The 27,518-nt window shown below is 36.8% G+C and overlaps 1 protein-coding gene across 11 annotated transcripts in view; it reads left to right on the forward strand.

The window, feature by feature from the left end:
• Pcdh11x (protocadherin 11 X-linked) overlaps positions 1-27,518 on the forward strand; it is a 596,387-nt gene that overhangs the window by 141,000 nt on the left and 427,869 nt on the right. Inside the window, exon 4 of one of the 11 annotated variants that reach the window (XM_057760430.1) lies at positions 9,666-9,687. The exons of the other annotated variants lie outside the window; for them this stretch is intronic. Within the exon in view, the coding sequence (XP_057616413.1) occupies positions 9,666-9,687 (22 nt within the window). The remainder of the gene's footprint in view (positions 1-9,665; positions 9,688-27,518) is intronic. 11 annotated transcript variants of the gene reach the window in all.

The raw sequence follows: 27,518 nt of genomic DNA on the forward strand, positions 1-27,518 counted from the left end.
TACAGAGTTATTCCAGAACAGAGATATACAGAGAATATAAAATAAAAGTAAAAATAAATGAAAGAGAGGTTAAAATAAAGAGGCACAAAGATGGAAAATACACAGAGAATCTTGATACTGTGTGCTATTATGCTTTCTTTGAATTGTTTGAATGCTGAGGAAGAAACATCAGCTGCTAAAAGATACTTGTTTATAAATGCTGCTGAACTAATCCAACCTAGATATTTGGAAAATGCCTTGACTTCAGAATTTGTATCTAAGGATATGATACTTTGGAAAAGAGTTTCTTCTTTTGTTTTCACAGAGGATGAGACTCTTTGGATTGTTTCTATCCCAATATAGTATGATAGACCACGCCCTCTTGAAAGGTTGCTGTGAACACCCTCAAAAAATTACTTCGCTCATCTGCCAACTGAGATGAATCAAGCACACAGGTTATACCATTAAAGACCTAAATAACAACACCCCCATTCAGCAGGAAGCAGTTTGGAGAGAAAAAAACTGCACCCATGTTCCCAAATATGGTTTATAAATGTTCTTTTACATTTAAAGGGGGATAGAACATAGATATGAATAATTTGCATTGGTATGGATTTTAAGGTAAATTTTGTTATATGTATATGTATTTCTGATCTTGATTAAGGTATTATAATTGTGTAGTTCATTTTAAAATGTAATGTATAATTAGGAAATATAGGTTGCTAGTGGATAATCATTAATAATAGTAAAGCTTGTAGTTATGTTAGTTATATTTTCTAGATATATAGAGATACATTTCAGTTAGATAGACATTCTTCATATCTTTCAAAGACTGCAGAATATGGCATTTTAAATGTTTTAATAATTTAGGGTTTTTCATGGCAATGAGAAATGTCTGCTCCTGGCAGCGCAAGCTACTTCAAGAGGAAGATGGGCATCGAAGAGGCTCCTTAAGGAGTTTGATAGCCATTTGGGCAAGAAACTGCACTTGCCTGGACTGTTGCATAAACTGGACGTGAAGAACCTGCAGAGAGAGGACTGCTGAACTTGTCAAAAGGTGAGATGGTCTTTCGGGGTTCCTGACTTATGAAAGAGTCTACGAGACATTCTGCAGGACACAGCAGAAAATGACTGAACTGTCTTTGAAATTTCCTGCTTCATGGAAATGTCTGCTGAACACTATGGGCCTGAAGGCTGAAGACGGATGCCCCAACAGTACCAAAGAACTTTGGGTGACTGTCCAGGCAGTGAGATGTCTCTGTCATTTCTAGAGTTTTGGATTTCTTGTTTGCTTAGGTAATATTATATCCTTCTGGAGTCTTTGATGGAGTTGAAGAATGGATACATAGTTGTAGTTTTCCTTAGTTATGATAAAAGATAAAATAGATATAAATATTGTAACTGTAATTCTTGCTTGATAACTGTTTTGCTATATGTAATTTTACTATGTTAAAATGAAAGCCTTTTTTGTTTAAACAGAAAAAGGGGAAATGATGTAGGAGCGATTTCTTTCTAATCTGTTGCTTTCATTGGTTAATTAATAAAGAAAACTGCCTTGGCCCATTTGATAGGCCAACCCTTAGGTGGGTGGAGTAGACAGAACAGGATGCTGGGAGAAAGAAGCCGAGTCCAGCAGTCACCATGATTCTCCCACTCCAGGCAGACGCAGGTTAAGATCTTTCCTGGTAAGCCAGCTCGTGGTGCTACACAGAATATTAGAAATGGGTTAGATCAATATGTAAGAGCTAGCCAATAAGAGGCTGGAACTAATGGGCCAGGCAGTGTTTAAAAGAAAAAAAAAAGAAACTGTCTTCCTCAGGGAACAGAAAACCAGCTGTTTATACAATATTAAATTGTCATCTTTCTTTGCCTAAATATATTAACAATTATCTTTTCTTTTATGTAAGTAACAATAAACTAATTATAATAATTTATATTCAGTAATCATATTGGCCACTATAGTCATAATACATATCACCTGTCCTAACTTTTTTAAATAGGAAAAGTCAAAACTTAAGTAGGCAAAAGTATCAAGCTGATTATGTTTTCAAGTGATCAGAATTAGGCAGGATTTGATTAAATGTACTGTGTGGATGCTATACCATTACTTTGTTCTGCAAAGCAGAATATACTTATAACAAATCTAAATTAGGAATATCTTAATTTGTTTTATCTTTGTTACTTTCTAAGTGTAGTAACATGGTTTACAATTTCTATGTACCTCCTTGTGTCTCCTTACTAAATATAAGAGGGTATCAGACAACTAAGATTGATCTACCTCTTTAGACAATATATTCACTTCAACTAGTGGAGTCAGCTTACTTTTACATTAATTTCTTTCAAGAATCAAATGATTCATGATTGTTGTTCCATTTTCAAGTTAAAATGACATATTTCATATAGTTGTATATTGTTGCAAGTGGGAAAAAGTCTAGCATCAACCTCACTTTTGATTTTTACAAGTTGAACCCAAAGAGCAGGGAGTTTATTGTGAGATTATTGTTCCTTCTAGAAATGTCAAATAACCTATACTCATGAAGTCTAATCAACATAACTGCATAAACATGAGCAGAACAGAGACAGTAAGAATAGATACTTTAACAAAGATGGAGGAGCTCAAGAGGTCTCAAGCCTACACAAAAACTGTAGGGACTAAGGAATGCAGAGAGCTAGAGATGTAGTCTTCCCCAGGGAATTGCATATCAATTGATTATCTAATATCAAATGGTCAGTACTGGAAATATATACAAGAATGCAGGTTCATTCTTTCTTTGCTTTTAGTTGGCTATCAGGCCATGAGGGCCAAGAGGACAGAAAGGGCTGAAGCAACAAGCGGCTTGTGGTACAATGAAAATAGCCTTCTGGGATACAGCTTCTTTGTTATAGCTCAGCCTTATTAAAGAGTGAAGGGAGATAAAAAGACTGGGAACAGTGACTTGGGTGTCACCTAATTTGCATTAAACAGCATGCTTCTATTATAAGGCTCCATATGTGGCAGCAGGGTCCTATATCAAAGTTTCTAAAATGATGTCTGATTACCATATGGGCATCAGGGGAAAGTTCCTGCAGGAAACTGTGTTAAGGGTCACATAAGAGGTAAGTCAGACATCTTGGTCTTAAGACATCCTCCAAATAAGGTCAGATAGAGAGCAGGAAGCCTCTGCTGTGAGGGAATCATCCATGCTGCAGAGCTCAGAGACAGCTCCTAGGAGATGGTATGCTGAAATCTTTGACCAGCAGGGCCTCCCAACACAGGATATAGTCCAAGTCATCCCCAAATGCTCTTGTCATAATGTAAAGGCCTAAAATTTAGCTGGTGTTCATTCAGTGAGGATGACTGTCTCAGCAATCTAAGCTTGCTGCTAGATTTCTGGAAGATAGTTGGAGAGCTACTGGTCTTCAGCCTCTGTAGGCATTGAGATGAAGTTGTACTTAATTTTCGTCAAGTAGCAGGATAGATATACTTTTCAATCAGAGTGAGGGGAAACCAGGAAAAAAAAGAAATTAACTCCTTCCATTTTTTTTTATATTGGGTGCCATCAAAAGACATAGTCCAGAAAATCCCTCACAAGCATGTGCAGAAGCTTGGTTTTTAGGTGACTATAAATGGAATCAAAGTGACAACAGATATTAGTCATTGAAGGTCCAAGCCTTGTCAGCTTCGCCCACAATCACATCTACTTATGCCATGCATAATCTAGATATAAAAACAACACTCAATTCATATATTTTCTTAATATGGAATAACTAAAACAATGTACAATTGCAAATACATTATATATTTTAGAATAGGCAACATGATTCCTTTGAGAAGGCTTAGTCTTTAGTGCCTCATAATTTATGCATGATAATATAGATGTGTAATGCTTACCTCTGATATTATCCCAATCATCATTATATTACATGAAAAAGACATAGAAGAAAGAAAATATAAATATCAGTTTAATATGATTTGTATAATTTTTTGCATGTTTTAAACAAACTGCAGCAGAAACACTCATATCACTTACAATCCACACTCTATAGATGATAGCATGGCTTTAGCTGGTATTGATAACTCTTTTCCTCTGCTACCCATTCTCAATTTCCTCTTACCTCAGCAAGGAGCTCACCAGGTCTTGATTATTTACTTGAAGAACAAACAAATACCTTTATCGCTGAAGGATCTTGTCCCTTTATTATTATACTTGGATTGTGTTACTGTAGTTTCTTATTATTGAATTTTCTTTTTAATTTTTGAGATTATAATATAATTTCACATCTTTTTGTAATTACAAATTTTATAATACAAAATACAAATATTTGTAATTGCAATATCTTTCTTCCATTTCATCTCTCCAAATATTCCCATAAAGCCTTGCTCTCTTTCAAATTCACACTCTCATTTTAAGTAGTTATTATAGCAAATATATATATATATATATATATATATATATATATATATATATACCAATGTACAACCTTAATCTGTATGATGTTATTGGTAAGCATGATTTCAGGGCCATTTGGTATAGGATAACTAATTGTGCTCTTCCCTGGGGAAGAGTATCTTTTCTGCTTTCAGTCTTCCTTAGTTGCCTGTAATTCTCTTTTGAGTTGGGGTCTCATGGAATTTTTTATTGGCAGCAATCACAGGACATAGTAGAAGAGAAGAGAAACCTTCCTTACCTCCATTGTGGAGAAACAATCCCAAGTAATCTGGATCAATCACCAATTCTAACACTGCTATTTATTTCTTACTCTGTTGGCTCAAGGGTGCCAAAAGTCCAATGTGACTGAGAAGTCTGAGCTTCTATTCTAATGACATATTTATTGTGTCTCCTGGCAGGAGTGATCCCCTGTCTGGAAGTAAAACTGCTAAGTCAACATAATTTAATGTCCTGGGAACAGGATGCAAAAAAACTCCCATTTCCCTCACCACATGGTCAGTCAGACAGTTTACTATGACAGAATAATGTTGTATACTGATTCATCACTGTAGTCAATGATCTGAAAACCCTGGAAAGAAAAGCTGCCTTCCTAGGGACAAACTTATGTGAGGTCAGGGTAGAGTAAAGATTAAGAGATGAGTTCATCTGTACATCGAGAGGGCCCGATCACAGCCAGAATGAGGCAAGTACAGGAAGGCAATAAGTGTAGTAACAGATGCCAGCTGTTTACCCTGAATCAACAACTGTTACTAAGCCAAACTGAATCCTAGGGTCAAGTAGAGAGTTCTCTACTTGAAGGGCTTGATAAACTGTGTTTTGACATTCTCATGAGCCATTCTATATTTCTCCCCAAATATGCCATGATAATATATGGCATCAAGACTCTTGGTAATTTCAATGGAATTCCTTGTCAACTAGCCCTCCTTCTGGCTTGAGAGTTTGCTGTCTCATCCTCACTGAGTAGCTTTGAGACTATATTTCAAACTCGAGCAAGGCTTTTCTCTGTCTTACAGGCCTTGAGTTACAGGCCCTGAGATAATTTTGGCCCAACATCTCCCTCTTCTTGTTTTATATCCCACCCCTAACTCCAGTCACCAGGCTAGAATAGCCCACAGGAGAGAGGGTACCGGTCATTGCCACCCCATCCAGAGCTTCAGCCTTGACACCCCCAATTTGAGAGTTCATCCATGGGGTGAGATGTGTCAAAACTATCATAATGTACTATAAGGGGCATTAGCTTTACCTGTTGTATCTGTTTTTGGAATGCATGTTTCAGCCTTTGGACAACACATAGTCCAAAAAGACAGATAAATAAACAAATAGCCATTGGCCCAATGAGGGAAGAGATGAGTGTGGTAAGCCATGGGGACCAATTTAACCAGGTCTCCTAGGAGATCCTTGACTTAAAATAATCAATATCTCTTCTTAACACTTTTAGGATGCTTGTAAGTATCCTGGAATGATCTGCATAGAAGCAACATTTTTCCCCAAGTACCCTGCAAAATTCTTCCCAATTCCATAAACAACAAGTCCAAATCTCTCCTATTTAGTAAGGTTACCCTTGCTAAGGAATCCAAAAATTTTGTAAATAACGTAATACAGTTATTTCCTAAGGTTGCTGTCAATTGTAAGCAAATTATTCCCATTTCTTCTTATAAAATCACCAGTTATGAGGTGCCCAGGGCAGTCCATCACTAGCCCCATCAATGTGGTGATGGCAGGGTCGTTTGGGGCTATTTCTTATGCCTTCAGGCCAGGAATTCTTCTTGCATGTGGTAAAGTACATGAGGAAAAATTAATAAAAGCAAGTAAGTATTATTATGCTAAATGACCGGTGGCTCAGAGAGGCAGGGGGTAACTCCTGGCTCTTGGTAGATCCCAAAATACCCATCTAAATAGAGTGCATCTTCCATATACGGGTTTCTGGTATAGGGGTACCTGGGAGACCCTAGAGATCATTATATCTCCATGTTGTTTTATCCAGTGTCCAGTCCCAGTCTGCTCACATCCCCAGGAAGAACAATAGTAATCATGAGCCCCACTACCTGCAGTTTCTAATAGTGGAGGCATTCCGGTTGCATCCTGGGCATACATAAAAAGGTGTTTGCAGGAGGGCATGTCTCCTAAGGACATAAGAATACACTCAGGCTCTTTAGGGTAAGATGTGTGGGGTAAGGTGCACCCCTGAGAGCCTCTGCATTCAGGTCTCCCTTTGATCCCTGGGATCCAGTCTCCCACATTCCAGCTCCCACATGCCAGATCACAGAGGTCAAACATCAGGTCAGGCCATTACGTTCAGGGTATCGCCATCTGAGAAGTCTGGTTTACGATCCCTCTAGTGCCAACACTTGACAAGATCCTTATGTGGTTGGTGGGGGATTGTTGCCTGAACCTTGATCCCTGTGAGAAGAGTTAACATGATTACCACTGGGAGGGCCACCTGAAATAGATAAACAAACAACTCTTTCCTCAAGGGTCAGTCTCCCTTGGTCATTGGTGATTTTTCTTTTCTTGTGTTTGAATTCAAGCATTGTCTGCCATAACCTCTTTCTTTCTTTATTGGTCATCTTGATCTTCCCCATTGTCCTGAGGGGAGGGGAGAAATTTTAAGTTATGAGCAGGTAGCCATACAGACATTTCCCCTCGGTTTGGTAAGACACGTTCATATCCTCGGCCTTGTATCAACAAGGGATCTGAGCTCTTCCATTGCTTAGTGGAATGATCCTTCTATCTAACCTTTGGGCAGGGCATCATTGGTAGGCATCCCCAATATTTCTGGAATCTATTTTGTTTATCTGATTTTTGAAAATTTAAAATACTGATGGTTAATAACATCTTTTGCAGTTATAGATGGGGGAAACTTCTTTTTGTCTTATAAGGACCTCTTTGAGATATTGGTGATGTTTATCAACAATTGCTTGACCTTGTTGGGTTGTGTGGGATCCTGGTTGTATGGGATATATTCCATCTCAGGAAGAATTCTTTTAATGTTTTACTTAGAAAACAGGGGCTAATGTCAATCTTGACATGTTATGGTAGTCCCAACGTAGCAAAGCATTGTAAGAAAGTGGCTTTTGGCATGGGTTAGCTTTTCCCCTGAGTGGGCAGTTGTAGGAGAAGGCTGCTTGTTGGTTCCCTGCTTCTCAGTCCTGAAATATTCAAACAGAAACTGAATTAATTAATCATTGTTTGGAGCATTATCTCTAGCTTCTTATTGGTTAACTCTTACATATTAATTTAACCCATCTCCATTAGTCTGTGTATTGCCACATGGCAGTGGCTTACTGGCAAAGCTTTGGCATGTCTGACTCTGGCAGTGGTTCTATGGCTTCTCTCTGACTCTGCCTTCCTTCTACCTTGCTGTAGGCCAAGCCAGTACCTTTATTCATTAACCAATAAAAGCAACACATAGACAGAAGAACTTCATACACCATTTCCACTTTTCTGTTTAAACGAAAAGGAAGGCTTTAACTTTAACATAGTAAAATTACATATAACAAAGCAGTTATCAAGCAAGAATTACAGTTATAATATTTACATATACTTTATCTTTTATCATAACTAAGAAAAACTATAACTGTAACTAAATTCTTCAACTCCATCAAAGACTCCAGAAGGATATATATTACCTAAGTAAACAGGAAATACATTGTAAGCAACTTCTAAAACTTTAGAATTGACAGAAACACCTTACTGCCTAGACGATCACCCAAAGATCTTTTGTATTGCTAGAGCATCCATCATCAGACTGCAGGCCCATAGTATCTAGCAGACTTTTCCATGAAACAGAAAATTTCAAAGACAGTTCTGTCTTATATTGGCAGCTTGTCAGTCACTTTCTTCTGTGTTCTACAGAATGTTTCACAGAGTCATGAAGCAGGAACCCTGAAGGAGTGTCTCAACTTTAGGCAAGTTCAGCAATCATTTCTCTGTGGGACGTGCATGTCCAGTTCATAAAGCAGTCCAGGCAAGCACAGTTTCTTGCCCAAATTGTTAACCAACTTCATGAGGAACCTCTTCAATGTCCATCTTCCTCTTAATGTTATTGGTGCTGCCAGGAGCTGATGTATTTCATTGTCTTGAAAAGTGCTAAGTTATTAAAACATTTTAAATGCCATATTCTAAAGGTCTTTGAAAGGTTTGAAGATTATCTAAAATACATCTCTCTATATATAGAAAACCTAACTAACATGACTAGAATCTTAACTATTATAGATGACCCTCTATTAACCTATATTTCTTAATTATACATTATATTTTCAAATGAGCTACACAAACACACTAACATAATCAGAGCAGAAATATGGCTTCTCTCTGACTCTGCCTTCCTTCTACCTTGATATAGGCCATACCAGTTTCTTTATTCATTAATCAATAAAGGCAACACATAGACAGAAGGACCTCCTACACAATTTAATGTTTTACTTATGAAACAGGGACTGTTGTTGGTCTTGACCTGTTGTGGTAGTTCCAACATAGGAAAACATTTCAAGAAGAGGTTTTTGTTATGGGTTACCTTTTCCCCTGAGTGGGGAGTATCCCAGCATGCCTTAGAGTATGTGTCTATAGTCACAAAAATATATTTTAACTTGCCAAATGGAGGGTAATGTGTTATATCTGTTTGCCAGATGATATTGGATCCTAGCACTCTTGGGTTCACCCCTGGCCCTTGTAAAGGAGTAGATGCAGAGAAACTCTTGGCAAGTCTTACATGTATGAACAATTATATTTAATTCTATTGCGAAGAACTGGGGGTATACATATTTTAGTCCTCTCCAGTTGACATGAGTTAAGTAATACATTTGGGTAATATTTTGTATGGGCAGAGTTGAGACCTCTATGACACAGGCCCCTGAAGCATTCACAGCAGCATTATCTTGGGAAATGTGGCTAGAGAGGTTTTGTTGTCCTCTGAGATGTAGGATATATATACATATGCTTTTCTCTACCTTCTAAGATAAATCTGAGTTGTATCATTAAGGCAGAAATAGGATTAGCAACCAATCTAATATGGTCATAAGGCAAGTATGGCAGTAGGTTCACCACATACATAATAACTGTCTGAATAGAGGTTGCAGGACTCTGAGACTTCTTGTAGGACAAAGAGGCCATCATTTTTTTATATTGAGTGGATCTCAGAAAGGAGAATTTTGGTAATTTTTGTCTTGGTCCCCCCTACAGGGAAAATTACAAAGACAGCTCCATTCTTCCCACTATCTGTGCAAACAGTGAATGCTTGGTGCAGAGGCCTAGAAGAAAAGACTAAAGGGACTCTCCAGTGTATTTCTTTATATAGCTTGACTAACTGGGACTCCACAAAGTGGGTGTCCAGGGTCTCCAGAAATCCCTCCATGGTGAGGCTTAATCAAGAAAAATTTCTGGCCACCCATTCTAAATCCTTAATATTGACTGTTCCATAATGGCATAGGCATTTTTATGATCATATCAGCTATTTGATAGACTAGAGAGTACAGTCCTGGAGTGCCTCCCAGAGTGGTATGTACCCATTCTAGTGGTTGTGACTGCTGAACAATGGCAGCCAGCATGGTCTTTTTTTTCCTAATAATATCTAGCCTTGTATTTGAATGCAAGGATTCTATCTCACCAAAGAAGCCTGATGGAGCTCATTGATGAATTCAGAGAGTGCCTGATGGCCCCCATGGGGTAAGGAAATGATATCATAAGGTTACCCCTGTCTTAGGAGGTCATATAACACATCTCAGTCCCTACAGGCAACCAGGGTCTACCCAGTTCATTTCTCCCACTATCTTTTGTAACCCCAATAAAATAAAAGGCACATGCAACATTAATTGGCATCCATTGACTTCAGCTTCAGTGAGTGTTAATTGGGATTCTGATATATGAAATAGGGGTACCATTTGCAATTTGTTCAGGGCTATTTTACAGCCATAATTTTGGAAGATATTAACAGTAGTGGTCACCCAGAGAACTAGTCCTGATTCCTCCAAATGTCCAATGGTTACATCATCAATATAAATATATAAGAGGGTATTATCTTTTTTCTTTATTTTATTCTTTTTTCTTAAAATTTCCTCCTCCTCCCCATTTGCCATTTCCCTCCCCCTCCTCCCACTCATCGCCCCCTCCCCCGACTCCCTTCCCCCTCTCCCCACTCCTCTCCCCCTCCCCCCACTCCATTCCCCCTCCCTCTAGGTACTGACGAGCAGTCCAAATTCCCTGCCCTGAGGGAAGTCCATGGTCCTCCCACTCCTATCTAGGTCCAGGAAGGTGAGCATTCAAACAGGCTATGCTTCAGAAATATATATCATAATTAAGGGAGCCATCTTAGGGTTGGCAAGAGACTTGACTCTAGAGGGGCTCACAGGTGTCCAGGGAGATGTCCCCAGCTAGTACCTTGGGCAACTGAGGAAAGGGAACCTGAAATGACCCTATCCTATAGCCATACTGATGAATATCTTGCATATCACCTTAGAGGGTATTATCTTTGTCAAAATAAAAATAGAAGGTACTATACAAATATTGTTAGCAAGAGGCTGGACTATTGGCCATCTCCTGTGGGGGAATAGTTCATTCATATCTCTCATCAGGTCAAGAGGAGTTAACTGTAGGGATGGAAAAGGCAAATTTTTTTGCAGTCTTCCTCAACAAGAAGAATTTAGAAGAATCAGTCCTTTAGATCATTTACAGCAAGGTGAAACTGGGAGGGGGTTCCTGGGCCCCAAAGTAAGCCCCTTAGAGGGGACCCTACTAGTCCCATATAGACAGTGATTGCTTGTAAATCCTGTAACTTTCTCCTGCTCCCATTATCACAAACACAGGACTGTTCCAGGGGCTCATCAAGGGCCTTATCTGTCCTTCTTTAAGCAGATTTTTGGTGATTTCCTTGAGCATCTTAAGTTTAAATTCGGGTAATGGCCACTGCTCCACCCATACCAGCTTACCAGGTTCCCACCTGATGGGGAATACCTTGGGAGCAGTGGTGTCTACTTTTGGTGTGAATCCAGGTGTCAGGAGTCTGCCTAATGACACCTTGCTCAGCTTTATCGTAAACGGCTAGAAGGTCAGTGGTAATAATGGCATCCATTTGTCCAAATAAATCTTGTACCTTGAGGTTTGTAGACAACCACAGGAGAATCTGAGGCCTGAATTTCCTTTGTCTCTGTCTGTCCCTACCCAAATTATGGAATTGGTCATTTCATGGGACATAGACCTTCCCCCAACTCCTGTGATAGGCAGCTCAATTATGAGATCACAGCTGGTCATGACCTCTTCATTTCTGAGGACCATCCTGTCAACTCCTGTATCTATCAGGCATTGAAATATTTGACCCCAAAGATTATAGTCATATTGGGTTGGAACCCCTCTACCATTGGAATGGTCTAATTAACTGAAGGTGCATCTTTCCTTCCTTTGGTTAAGGGGGCTAGAAGGTGCCCCCATCTAGTTTAAAGGTTGATTTGCAATGGTTCTCCGATTTATATCAAATTTGGAGAAGCATTCTGAGCCCCAGTGGTATCCCTTGTGGTACCAAAGGCAGGGAGATAGAGGAGGTCCCTTCTGCACCTGGGTCTTATTGCCCTTTTGTTAACAATCCCTCATAAATGTCCCATTTGACCACATAAGAAACATTTCCAAGGTGTTTGCTTTTGCTGTCCAGCAACCAGGGCTTGAGTAATAGAAGAGGTAAGAGTTTGGGTCTGGGCCTGAAGGGCCACCACAAGAGTCTGCTTGGTATGTGACTGGCTTCCGACATTCTGTTATGCCACAAACAATTGACTCACAGAATCTTCCCTAAGGCCAGCATAAACCATCCTAGTATCTTGCATCATACCTTCCCAGACTAGCAGCTTAGTAAATTTAACTCTAAACCCATTGGGGGGCCAGTTTCCTCTCAAGTCTTGTCTGCACATGGGAAATAAAGTCCAGAAATGGCTGCCATGGTTTTTACAAGATTCCAGCTATAGGTGATTCAGTGGGTCCATCTTCTAACTTGCTCCAGACCTCACAGACAATATTTACTTTCCTTTTTGTCTTTGCACCTGCCTGTCATATTCCTTCCCCCTGGGATTGCTCTTCAGTAAATTGTGGCCATTTTTGATCTTCCTCCTCATCTGTCTTTTTTTTTTCTTATTCTTTTTGTTAGTTGGTTACTTTTGGATTATTCAGACCACTCCTGATATTTGGCCTTTTCCTGTACCTCACCTGTGTACTTTACCCCGGCTCTTCTAGCCAGTTGATTATTTTCAGATTCTTTAGACTTCTACCAGTCTCTGGCTTTTTCCTTACCCACCGTTGGGGTAGGCAGAGCAGCAGGGTGAAAACATGCCTTAAGGACCATAATAGTTGGATAGAATCCTAATGTTGGGGGTATATCCAAGTGGTTTTGCCTTTCTCTGGCCAGAGTCTCTACCAGGTTCCACGTGTCCAATGAGAAACGATTCGTGTTGTGTACCCAGGGGGCCAGGGTAATTATATCCTCCTATGTCTGGATTTCATTGTGCTTTGAAAATTTCAGGCCTCGGGAGAGTAGCGTATATCTCAGCGCCTTCAGCACTAGGCCATTTTTGTGTGAAGTAGCATTACCCATCATGGGGTCTTACTCACCTTGAATGACCACTTAGCACTGGGATCAAACACAATAGAAAGTCAAATCAAAGGAGGAACTCAGTTTATTACTGTGAGTGTCAGCTTATATAGGTTAAGTGACATCATAAAAGCTGATGTGATTCAGGGGTACTTCCAGCCAATGAGAGATAGCCAAGCCCACTTTCTGGCTGGAGGGTGTCTACCTAGATTTTGCTGTCTCATTCTCACTTGGTAGCTTTGAGAATATCCTTCAAATTTGAGCCAGGCTTTTTTCTGTCCTACAGGCCTCAAGGTAAAGGCCCTGAGATAATTTTAACCCAACATTGTTATTTTTCTTAGATTCCTGGTTAGACTAATGAAATTACTAAAACATTATTACTGTTTGCTATAATTGTATACAGTATTTTCCAGTTAAGCTGCAAAATTATTAAGGACATATCTTTTTCTTTGAAATAAAGTAATAAATGTATTTAATTCTAAATTTCAGATATACTAAAATGAAAGAAAATGTTATTATGTAAAGCAGGGGTTAATGAAACCTGAGAAATAATAAAAAGGATATGTTTTCTTCCATATAGCATAGTAGAAATTAACACTATCATAAGAACAACATGAATATTTTTATTTGTAATTATGTTCTTGGCATAATAATTCCCATTTTTGTTTGATTATTAAAGCTTGATTTTTATACATTACCTAAATATACATTCTTATAAAATGTAGATGATTATATCTTGCACAAAAGTCATTATATGTTTTATATTAGTAATTCCTTATTGAAAAAAGATTTTATTCTTATGTAAGTATTTGGTAAGCTGCATATAAAACTAATTTAAAAATAATGGTGTCCATGCTATTCTTTTCTTTGCTGTATAGTTAAAGTTAAACAATTTTATTTTAAATAAGATTTTTTATTTTTGTTAGCCTTAATTATTAGTGGCTCAGCCATTTTCCTACAAAATATTGAGAATACGTTAAAAGTCAGAATCTGTTGCCATCCTTTATTATACTGAAGGAAAGTTGCATGGAAAACCCCACAACAATTAATATAAATCCCCAAGTTGTTAAGTATTTTAAATATAACAAGACCTTTAAAATTTTATATAAAATAATCAGTGTTGAAAATGTTGACTTTTAATATAAAAACATAAAATTAAGCATAAGAGAAAAAATTATGTAAATTATCATTTTAATTTGCAATAAATGACATACAATTTGCATTACTTCTTAAATGTAAATGGGCATTCAAAGTTTGAACATTGAAAGAAGTTTTGGTATAACAATCCACTCTATACGGTGTTTGTGAAATCATTTCTTCTTACTTATTCTGTGCCTATACATATTTAGTGGTTTGTGATTCTTGAATTATTATAAATTCATCAAAACAATGATTATGTAGGTATTATTTTAGATTGTCAGTTTTTTATTACCATGTTAATTCATGATCCACATATTTTCCCATACACACTGGAGGGTTTCCTATTGTTTTCATCCAAAATATTTGATTGCATAATTGTGTACATGCAGATTTTTCTTGTTTTTAAAATAAATATTTGGAACTATATAACTTATTAGATGAAAACCAAATTTTTTTTTTGTAGTTTTGATTACCATTGTTCACTTTTGGGTTTTTTTTTTAAAGTATGTGAGGGAATAATAAATTAGTAAGTAGTATATTGTAATTTGGATGTGAAATATTCTTAATAGCCACATGGGTTTGAATATTTGGTCCCTATATAAGGGTAATTTTTGTGAAGGTGATGAAACTTTTAAGAATTGGTGATTTACTAGAAGAAGAGAGTTATCGACCCAACTCCTTTGTTTACTCTCTTCTTCATGAATATGAATCCATTATGACCTGTCTATCTTCTTTTCCTGCTGCCATGCCTTCCCTATATAAATCTATGCCTTCTCCATCATAATAGACTCTATTACTCTGGAAGTTTGGGAAACAATAAACGGCACTGCCCTTCAGTTGCTGTTTTTATCATAGTAAGTTATTACAACACCACCAAAAGAAGCCAAGACTTAATAGACAGATAGATGAACAGATGAAATAATAGGTAGAGTGGTAATATATATATATATATGGATTCGTTGATAAAAATACAAGGGAAATGTTACTTAACTTTTAGAACCAACATTAGAACGGACTCTAAAATTCATTTAGTGGAATGCAATTTAAACAATAGCATATATGTAAATGGTAACTAACTCTTGTCATTGATAGAACCAGATATCTCAGATTAACATTCCCTGAACCATAAATGTACTACATGTTAAAGTCTCCTTAGTGAATTATCTAATATCTTAAAATTTTGGGACATATGTGGTCAATGCAATAGCCTAAGAGGTAAACCTATCACATGTCTTTGCTACCTCATAATCTTTTGAAATATCCTGCTGCTTTGTGTTATATAAATGTGACGACGTAAATGAATGCAGAAAGATTATAAAAATATACACAGCGTTAATAAGAAAATAGACTTACAGGACCACAGGTTCCTGCTGAGAACAAGAAAAGCAGAGAAAAAAAGGGCTGCTGGGATCACACCCGGCAGATTTATCAGTAAACATTAGCCCGAGGCGAACATGCCCCCAATGGGTGGGGCTATATCTCTACATTTCTCCCTTTTGTCTAAATAAGATAGAACTAAACCAAATACAACTATAAACAATAATAACAAATAGTAAATATAACAAACAATATTGAGAACAAAAGTTTTGCTAAACATTCTATATCAAGGAGTCTAAATAACATAGAGAGTAACTACAATTATATAATCTTCAACTCCGTCAAAGATCTGAGAAGGGAATAAATATTACTTAACAAACGAGAGATATCCAAAATGTGCAACAATTGACAGAGACAACTGACTACCTGGGCAATCACCCAAAGTCTCGTTTGCAATGTTGAGTCAACCAACTTTGGCTAAGGCCTAACATAACTGACATACCATTCTTAGAACTATCCTACCCTGTCTTGGCAGGATAAGACAATCCTGTTTCATCCACTTAGGGATATTCTGTATCTTTGTCAGAATTTGAGGTATGGGCTTTTCTTAACCCAAAGGCCGATTCTGCGAAGAAGACAAACTCCCAGTGGAGTGTCTTTGGTGCTCAATGTTCTCTCGGGAGTAGAGTGGCGTTGCCTGATTTACTTAAAAATAAATATGACAAACACATAATTCTCAATACCTATCTAACTTGAAGACTAAAAGAATAAACAACTGTGCAATATATGAAGACAATGATCTTCAACTGTAAACAATGTCATAGTATCAGAGGTAGAAATGTACATTGTAATATGGTAGATGTATCAATACAATATAGACAAAGTTATAAGCATACTCATACAAAAATAGAGGTAGGAACACTCACATTCAATATTCAGTATATCAATATACAAGAAACAGTACCAATACAATTTTCTATAAACAGTAATTTACAAATACCAATCATCCCATAAAACCAGTTAATCCCCCTTCTTCTTCCTCTTCTTTTTTTTTAAATACCCCTAAGTCCATAAAAATATCACCCCATCCCATCAACCCTAAACCAACCACTAAAAGATGTCCCTAATCCTGAGGGCAAACTCTGTTGGGAGAGGGGATGTCATCCTCTAAGATTGCTTCTTGCTGACATGGGGGCGACGTTCTTCTTAGGGGGTCCTGTGAAAGCAAATGATGGTAAAATTCCCAATTTAACCTTTGACCGAAGAAAATTGTAACTAGTCTCAGAGTGTTTTGAGAAGGTCCGGCCAGAGTGTTGTCAAAAATATGCACCATTCGAAATTGTTTCATGTAGTTGGCACCAAAAAACAGGTCTAATATTAGCGCTTAAAAAAAATTCATGATGTCATAAAACCCAGATTGAGTTGATGTCGTGGGGCCCCATCTTCATCCTGGAAACTTCAAAGATTACTGTAGGAAAATTAGTTGCTTGTTATGGGAAATTTAAATATTAACAACAAGGACATATACTGACATATAAAGAAAGACACAGATATGAGGAAAGGCAAAGAAAGTTTAAGACTATATATATATATATATATATATATATATATATATATATATATAAATTAATACTTACAGAACATGTCCCTCCATCAGTAATGAAATATTCAGGGTCCCTTAAATTCTTTGAAGATGGGTATTTTCCTGTGGAGATAAGAAGAGAACCCTGCCCCCAACCTATCTGTATTACTTACCATCAGTATGATTGCCATCCATGTGATTGAATTGTTATTTATCTTTCCCAACTGGCTTCTCTTCATCAAAACGAACCTTTATCAATTTTGACAGTATCCACAATTTTTCCTCACCTGTGGAGACAAGAGCAAATCCCCTTCCCCAACGCAGCACATCTCCTGGCTTCCATTGTGAGGTCAGCACATCCTTGAAATAAACTGGTTGGTTTAGTTCAGTAGACTTTTCCATTATCCAATGTCTTTCTGCAGCCGATGTTCCCTTCTCATTAGCGTTGAGAAAATTCAAGGTTAACAAAGCATTATGTAACCTGTTTCTGGGGGTGTTTTCCACCCCTTTCTGTTTGTTCAACATATCCTTTGTAGTTCGATTTGATCATTCTATGACTGCTTGACCTGTAGGATTGTATTGTATACCTGTAACATGCTTGATATTGTAATAATCAAAAAACCGTTTCATTTTCCTAGAGACATAAGCAGGACCATTATCTGTCTTTATTTGTGTAGGTATACCCATGATAGCCATGACTTCTAATAAATGAGTGATAACTGAATCAGCTTTTTCTGAACTTAAAGCCGTTGCCCACTGAAAGCCTGAATACGTGTCAATGGTGTGATGAACATATTTTAATTTGCCAAATTCTGCAAAGTGGAACACATCCATCTGCCAGATTTCATTCCTTTGCCCTTTGGATTAGCCCCTGCAGGCAGTGGCGTTTGGTTATAGAAAGAGCAAGTAGGGCATTTCTTTACAATCTTCTTAGCTTGTTGCCATGTAATAGAAAACTCTTTCTTCAAACCTTTGCTATTGGCATGATGTTTTTTATGAAATTCAGAGGCTTGTAGCACACTACCAATCAATAATTGATCAATTTCTGCATTACCTTGTGCTAGAGGACCTGGCAGACCCATATGGGATCGGATGTGTGTTATGTACATAGGGCAAAGGCTGTTCCTAATCAAATCTTGCACCTGGATAAACAAAAAGGTTAGTTCTGTATCATCAGGTATAAATTCAGCAGTTTCAATATGTAAAATAACTCTTTCTGCGTATTGTGAATCAGTAACTATATTAATAGGTTCTTTAAAATCCCTTACCACCATAAGAATGGCATATAATTCTGCCTTCTGGACAGAATCATAAGGACTTTGTTCCACCTTACCCAAGTCTTCTGATTTGTAACCTGCCTTCCCTGATTTATCGGCATCAGTATAGAATGTACGGGCTCCAGTTATTGGAGTATCACGGACGATTCAAGGAAGGATCCAAGAAGTTCTCTTTATGAAGTTAAACCTCTTGCTTTTTGGATAGTTGTTATTAATGTCTCCCAGAAAATTAACACAAGCTCTTTGCCATGGTTCATTATCTTCCCATAATTTCTTTAGTTCATCAGCAGTGAAAGGCACTATAATTTCTGCTGGGTCTATGCCTGCTAGTTGATGAAGTCTCAGCTTGCCTTTTATAATTAACTCAAAGACTTTTTTCCACATAAGTTTTCAGTTTCTTACTTGGTTTATGTGGTAAAAAGATCCATTCCAAGATAACATCATCTCTCTGCATTAAAGTTCCTGTAGGGGAAATTTTTGATGGTAGTATGACGAGAATACAATCGAGCTCTGGATTTACCCTGTCCACATGTGCCTGTTGTAATTTTTCCTCAATCATCGTCAGTTCCTTTTCTGCTTCAGCTGTTAATTCTCTGGGACTGTTTAAATCTTTGTCACCATCCAAGGTTTTGTTCAAATGAATTATTAGATCAGGTGTTATCCCAATAGCTGGCTGTAGACTGGAAATGTCCCCTAACAGTCTTTGAAAGTCATTAAGAGTCCGTAGGCGATCTCTCCAAATTTGTGCCTTTTGTGTCTTAATTTTTTGCAAACCTATTTTATAACCTAAATAATTAACAGAATCTCCCTTTTGAATCTTTTCAGGAGCAATTTGCAATCCCCATTTAGGTAAAAGTATTTTTATGTCTTCAAACAGTCTGTTCAAGGTATCCATGTTTGAATCGGATAACAAAATGTCGTCCATGTAATGATATACTATCGATTTGGGAAATTTCTTGTGTATTATTTGCAATGGTTGATTCACAAAATATTGGCATAGGGAGGGGCTATTTAACATACCCTGGGGGAGGATGGCCCAGTGGTACCTCCTCGAAGGTTGAGAATTATTATAAGTAGGCACTGTGAAGGCAAATTTTTCTCTATCTTCTTTTTGTAAAGGTATAGTAAAAAAACAATCCTTTAAATCAATAACTATGAGAGGCCATCCTTTTGGCAATAAAGAGGGCAAAGGAATTCTAGATTGCAGAGGGCCCATAGGTTGAATAACCTTGTTGAGAGCCCTGAGATCTGTCACCATTCTCCATTTACCTGATTTTTTCTTAACCACAAATACAGGAGAATTCCAAGCGCTGGTAGATTCTTCTATATGTCCAGCATCTAATTGCTCTTGTACCAACTGTTCTAAAGCCTGTAACTTTTCCTCAGCTAAAGGCCATTGCTTTGTCCATATTGGTTTCTCAGTCAACCATTTTAAAGGCAAGGCTGTTGGTATCTCTGAAGGAACATCAATTGCTTGTTCTTGTACAGCCCAAATGGCCAGTTTTCTCTGTTTGTAATATCTTTTAATATTATCCCCAGAAATATAGGCTCTAGAAGTAGCAGGAATGTTAATTTGGGTATTCCATTGTTGTAATAGGTCACGACCCCATAAATTCATTGCAATATTGGCTACATATGGCCTTAATTTTCCTATTTGTCCCTCTGGTTCTATACATTCAACCCATCTCGTGCTCTGCCTTACTCGAGATAGGGTTCCAATTCCCAGGAGCTGAACATTTACATTCTGAAGAGGCCAATACGGATGCCAAGATTCTGGGGTAATGATACTTACATCCGCACCTGTGTCCAGCAGGCCAGTAATAAAAATGCCATTTACACACACTCTCAGCTTTGGTCTTTGATCATTTATAGAAGTTTGCCAAAACACACGGACCTCATCTTTCTGATCATTATTGCTTGTAACAGTAGGCATGGGGCTTCCTAATTGTCCTGACGAGTCACGTTCTCTGTAGTAACTGGAAATGACTGAACCATGTTTGCCATGGTGGCCTGTGAGGTCCCCCCCTCACGTTTCCCACCTGTATCAGGTTGCCTTGTGTATCTCTTGTAGACCTGCACTCATTCATCCAATGTTTGCCCTTTCCACATCTTCTACATAAACCTGAAGGCTGAGTCCTCCTATTTCTGTTATTTCTAGAAGATGCATTATTATTATTTCTGAAAATCTGTTGTCTACAATTCCTTTTCATATGACCCATTTTGCCACAATTAAAACATTTGGTATTCTGATGTCTCCTTTTACCACTGGAAATTGCTTCTTCTACCCATGCTTCAGTGCCATAGTCAAATGTATCAACATTCAGTGTATGCAAGACCCATTCTTCCAATGGCGCTGATCTGAGCTTTAAAGGTCCCAAAATCCTTTTGCATTCCACATTTGCATTTTCATAAGCCAAAGTCACGATCATTATATGTCTTGCTTCTGGGTCAGATATCCCTATTTGTACAGCTTTAGTTAGTCTTTGTAAAAAGTCACTAAAGGGTTCTCTCTGACCCTGTTTAACTCTGACAAATGATTCCATTCTCTGTCCTGGGTCTTGCACCCTGTCCCAAGCCCTTAAGGCTGCCGTAGTACACATGGAGAGTGTGTTTTCATCCAAATTAGCTTGTTCCTGAGGTTCAGAAAATAGCCCCTCTCCTAGAATTTGATCTAGGGAAATCTCAATTCCCTTTGCTCTTTCCTACTGTTCTAAAAGTCTAGCCTCTTGCCTGAATAAGCATTTCCATTTCAATTGTGGTCCACTCTCAAGGACAGCAGAGCTCAGTTGTAACCAGTCAGAGGGTGTGGCTTTATTTGTTGTGGCCCAAGATCTTAGCATCTCTTTAACAAAAGAGGCATTCATTCCAAAAGTCATTACAGCCTGTTTAATTTCTTTGAGATCATTCATACAGACAGGTTCCCATGTATCTTCCTTGATGACCCTAGGGTTTCTGGAACCAACTACTTTCTCTGTTGTTACTACTGGAAAGGCAGGTAGAACTGTAGGTAGAGCTTTGTGGGAATTGTCCCGGAGAGATTTACCCACAGATGTAGTTAAAATTTGCCTTTATACCTCTTGCTCTTCTTCATCAGAATTTAGAAATTCCTCACTCTTTTCAATTCTATTCACCATTGCCTTCTGTAATGTCTGAATCTCCTGTCCAGAATTATGTTCTAAAGCCTTCATTGAGTATTCTAAAGTATGAAGTTTGTCCATTAGAGATAACATCTCATCTTTGGACATAATTTTTTATAGCATAAACCGTGCCTTCTTGTATTGACAATCTTTCCACCAATCTGTCATAAGCTTTAGACAAAATCCGATTGTCACATTCAGCAGTTTTGATTCTCTCAGTTAATGTTTCAGTTCCTACTGAAAGGGACTGAAGCTTACGATCCAAATCAGCTGTTCCCTCTTCCATAGTAATGAATTTCTCCTTAACATCAGCCTGTACCTCTTCTAAATTTTGTTCAGTTTGTCGAGTTGTGTTAAACAAAGATCTGTTGTCTGCCTGGAGAACTTCAAACTGATTTTTGAGAAGATTGTTGTCATTCTCAGTTGTTTTTAAGCGTTCAATCTCATCTCGTAAAGACTTTGTCATATTTCTATTATCAAACCATATAGTACCAAGGAAAACTACGAATCCCAGAGAGATCCATATCTGTGGGCTGACAGATACTTCTTGTAAAATCTCCCACATGGTACAATTGAAAAGCCTGTTAAAGTCTTGAATGGTAATGTTTTCAGACATTTTTCTTATTTATAAAATTATTTACCTGTAATGATGTTTTTCTGCCAGTGGTGGTGAAAGAAATGCACCTGAGTCCTCGTGGTCTAAGCCAGAGCCGATCTGAAACAATTAACTCAAAACAAAAATTATTGTACTGCCTGACAAGGGAAGGGGTCACTTTGCTGCTTTGGCGGCTTTTGCTTCAAAACCACAGGTGCTTCCATTAATTCAGGCAGTGAGGCTTTGGAAGGGAAGCAGGGAGCAGTTAACTACTCTGTGGGGGTTGCTGCTCTGCGACTGTATCGTGGCCTGGAGTGGGGGAAGGGAAAGCAAGCAGGGAGCACGCTGAAAGCTAGCAGGCTATGCTTGCCCAATCGCACTTCCTGAGCTCTGATAACTAACTTGCTCGCAAAGGCTGGGAAAGATGGAGCTTGTGCCCCCCCTGTGCCGGGGCGGGGGCAAGATAGCCCGACGTTGAACGCCAAATGTGACGGCGTAAATGAATGCAGACAGATTATAAAAATATACACAGCTTTAATAAGGAAATAGACTTACAGCACCAAAGGTTCCCGCGGAGAACAGGAAAAGCAGAGAAAAAAGGGCTGCTGGGATCACGCCCTGCAGATTTATCAGTAAACATTAGCCCGAGGCGAACACGCCCCCAATGGGTGGGGCTATACCCCTACATATGAAAATAGTTAAGTATTAGTGAATATATAGAACAGCTGTGTGTTCATAAAGACTGTATTATTTTTGTTCAATCTAGAAATATTTTGATGTGCAGCTGAATAATTTGTCTTTAGGAGATTGTAAAATGGCAACTGGTTTTAATGTGGAAAATGACTTACTGGAGAATTTCCAGCTGTGAATATATGATACTTCCTTGAATTGGCAAAGAGATGTTATCTCACACGTAAAAGTGTTCTCCATGCTTTTGCTGCTTTAGGAAGCATATTCTCTTTGTAATTAGCTTCTATAAGAAAGTTTTCCCTAGAAAATGTAGAATATATTATTCAATCACTGAGTAAAGAGGCAAAAGTCATCTTTAAGTAATTCATTTTCTAGAGTATAATTAATTTAACAACTACTTGCACAGAGTTAAGTATAATTATTTATGAATTCTTAAATTAACCTAAGCTTTTACTTATAAAACCACTCATGACTTTACAAAGTTAGAACTGATAGACCTCCATAATATCACTGAAGAAAATCTTTTGGAGTCAATAAAGTATTATATTACTGCTCTTCAATGATGACAGTTACAAAATAGATATTTCTTATGAGCTTGTGAAATGTATGGGTACTGACAACCAAAAACAAACAAAAAACACACAAAAATGTTATACTGAAGGATCTAGACTATTTTTGTTATTTAATTGCTATCTACTGTGACTCATTCCCATAGTCAAAGCTGTAGGAAGTGAATAGTTTCTTATAGAAATGATTAGAAAATGAATCCTTGAATGTTTTGGTTGGTTTTCAGCCACAAGTGACACCAAATATTGGTTTTCAAACAATATTTAGATAAACATCTGTTATTAAAATACCTAGACCTATATTTATTTTAAATTGTAAACATTCTAGAAAATAGTTATAACAATAAATAAATCAATTTTATTAACTGGAAAAAAACTCAAATTATAATTGATATTAACTGGTGTAAATTAGCACAAATGTATTTTTAATTTTTTTTTTTGAGACAGGTTTTCTCTGTATTTTTGGAACCTGTCCTGGAACTAGCTCTTGTAGACTAGGGTGGCCTCAAACTCACAGAGATCCATCCACCTCTGCCTCCTGAGTGCTGGGATTAAAGGTGTGCATCACCACTGCCCAGCTAATTTTAATATTTTAAAGTAAATTTATCATGACATACAGAGCAAAATACTGTTGCCTTCACAGTGATTATTAAAGACCCATTTCATATGAAATACTCAAAAAATGGTGTGAGACTTTGAGTTACTAAATTGCATAGTGACCTATAATGGAAAAGTATTTGTTCCAATATTACTGTCCTCAGAAATTTGTTAGAATTTTTTATGTAATATAGTACTTTCATTTGTTAATACCTGTGCTTATCTACTTTCTATTTTTTAAAGAAATACCTCAGAAAATGAGATTATAAACTGGACATGTTTATGTTGGCTCATGATTGTTTTTAATCACATGACAAGACAGTGTGTTTTGGCCTGAATGAAAAGAAAAAAAAATCTGCCCACTTTGTGGTGACAATGTGAAATTGTGATAAACAAGACAGTACTTTGTATTTATTCTCCTTAAAATATAAGTCTTCAATGAAATGAAACCTCTCCAATATGCCCCAATTCTGGAAAAACACAGCACCTTTGGTTATTTAGCCTCACAGTCCTTTCAATATTTCACAGGTCCTTTTTATAGCAATATTAGATTACTGTGTGTTGTCCTTGAGTGGTGTGTATGTGTGTGTCTGTGTGTATGTGTGTATATGTGTGATGTATGAGTTATTTGATTTTGAAAAGTCTAAAGATGTTTAAATTATTGGTGTTATAGGAAAAATAAATTAAATGTAATATTGAGTGATCATTCATATTTGTTTGAATAAAGCCATAATCACTGTATTTTGAACTGTCAGTCCCCTATTTAGTGTCAGAGATGAGTGGTTTAAATAGAAACTATATACTACAATAAACATAAATTATTTAATGTCTGGCAATTTACAGGAAAACAACATGCTGAGCCTTGCTATATAGATTACCCACATTCAAAACAAGAGCAATGGAGTGATACATTATCCCCATTGTCTAAGTTACATTCATAAGGCAAATCTCAAAATAAAACATGATGGGTTGACACCTTTTTGAATTTGCCAAAAAGCAGATTTTCAATTTTTGTTAATAAACTACTCTAAGAATGTGTTTCTAAATACTATGTTCTTTGCGTCAAATATTACATGGGAGAAGAAAAACAATTTATGCTTGCTTCTACTGTTATTCAGTTTCTTCTCCAACATTTTTTTGAGACAGGGCTTATTTGTAGCTTTGGAGACTGTCCTAAAACTTGCTCTGTAGACCAGGCTGGCCTTGAACTCACAGAGATCCACCTGTCTTTGCCTCCTGAGTCCCAGGATTAAAGGAGTGTGCCATCATCACAGCCCGGCTTTCTCCTCTACTTTTATGAAATCATGGAAGCAATACTGACCTCTGGTTAATGTTTGGAAGAACTCATCTTTTAAAAGAAAACAGACACAGAGAAGAAAATGCTTATTCTAAAGGGAAAGACTCATACCTCTGCAATTAATTATGTGTTTCATACCCATTTAGCCTTTTCCTTGTGAAAATGGATCTTTATTAAATATTTACCCGATATCTGCTAGGAAGTTATAGATTGCCAGTTTAGTGACTACTATTGTTCTGTTAAAGAACACCTTTAAAACTTCTTTCTTGTGCTGAGAGTTATATGATCATGAAATTTTATGTGTGCACATTATCATCACCAATTGTACAAACCCCAAATAATACAAGTCATTCAGATCCAAAGAAATTTTCACTGAATATTTCTTAGCAGAAGGATAGGAAAAATGCAGAACAAGTTTAATAGCCCCAGGAACCATGTGTATTGTAGCCAAGAAAGACAGAAATATAACTCATATATTAGGTTTATTAGATCATATATATGGAAGAACTAGATAAGCATAAAAATTGATAACCATATAGCTGCCCTTTTCATTCATCCACGAATATTCAATTTATCACTTGTGCATAATGATTAATCCATGCATGAAGAAAGCATTACAAAATCCATCTTATCTTACGGTATAGCTGAAAAATTAGTTAAGTATGTGGCAGTCACTTATATAAACCAAACTATAATAATCCCCAGGAAAATTAGTTGAAATTTAGTGTTTCATATAGGATATAAGATTTTTAATAGATAGACTAAATTTCCCATCATCTAACCTTGCCATTTTAGTTGAAGACCTGAGTTTCCTTAGCAGTTTTACTTAATTATTCATAGAGTTTAGTGTAGTCCTCCCTGAACACTCAAAATAATCAGAAGTTCATTAATTAATTTAAAACATTATGATTTCTCTCAAAATCATAAAGCATGGGACATCTCTGAAAATCTGTAGAAAGTTCTTCAAAGATTATTTGCAGGTAATATCACATATTTTATACTATGGTGATTGTAAAGACTAGGGTTAATACATATTTATACATATTTTATGATTCTAATTTGTGCTTGATGCCAGACCTAGAGTTTAGTGACCAACATTTCTGAACACTCTATTTTTGATGTTGTCCCATCCAAATTATCTTTCAACTTAATTACCTAAACAGTATCTATAATTACTCTTGCTTTCCCATACTCTATTTTCACTATAGTTGAGAACTTCTATTAAAGTATTCCTGATAATACATTCATTCAGATTTCCAAAGGATAACTTTACTTAGATTAAAATCTAGTATCTTTACAATACTATCCAAGGAAATTTATAATTGTTTTTGTTATAATTTTTTAATCCAATTTCTTATCCTTTTCTCTTTCAATTAAAACTAGCCTCTAGTCTTCTTCATAATTTTATATCTACAAGTTAATATCACATTTCCCTTTTAGAATACTAATAAACAACAATAGTCATGAATTGCTTTCCATTTCCCTTTGGACTGATTCCTTGCATTTCGTATGTATAAATAGTGGCACAGTAAAGGAAAAAACAAAACGATAACAAACAACAACAGTAAGCTATTATTGTTCTGAGATTTTTTTTCAGGGGGATTAAACTTTATATTTTACCAGGTCCAAGTATGAAATCAATGAGTCATTGTGAGCAACCTACATATGGTTGGATTTGACATTTTCTTTTATCTTTGATGGTTCATAAGGGTGCCATTGAAAATTACTGCTTCAGTGCTTGAAAGAGTTAATTTTTCTTCAAGTAATGCTTAGTGCACTCCCTCAGAGATTACAAGGCATGGAAAGAGAGCCCAATTCAAGTTGTTGATAAAATACTCACCTGCTACAGGACAGAGTAGTTACAATTTTAAATTAAAGAAACTTTAGGGGCTTGACTCTTTTATGAGGACATATAAAGAACAGATTAACCCATTATTTATGTTTAGTCATAGCTCAATGTAACTTTTGTCATCTCACCCCACTCATTAAATTAATGTAATTGACATTGTTTTAGATACTTAAAAAATGCAAACACACACACACAGTTGTCTTTTATCCAACTAGATTAGAACTGTTTCCACTTAACTTTTTTTACAGTGTTTGACTACTTTATTTCTCTGATCTTTCAACATTTATCCAAATATCTGATTCTGTCTTTTTATAATTAAGAACAATTAGTCTTTTTACTATAATGATATGTAAAATAAATTCCACTATTTCATTTACTTCCAAAACTCCCTACAAACTTTCTTGTGTATATTGTTTTAGAGTCTAATATTTTATTATTATTTTTATTGAGCTCTACATTTTTCTCTGCTCCCCTCCCTACCTTTCTCCTCCTATTA

This window comes from Chionomys nivalis, chromosome X, assembly GCF_950005125.1.
Source record: "Chionomys nivalis chromosome X, mChiNiv1.1, whole genome shotgun sequence".
In the NCBI taxonomy this organism is placed as follows: domain Eukaryota; kingdom Metazoa; phylum Chordata; class Mammalia; order Rodentia; family Cricetidae; genus Chionomys; species Chionomys nivalis.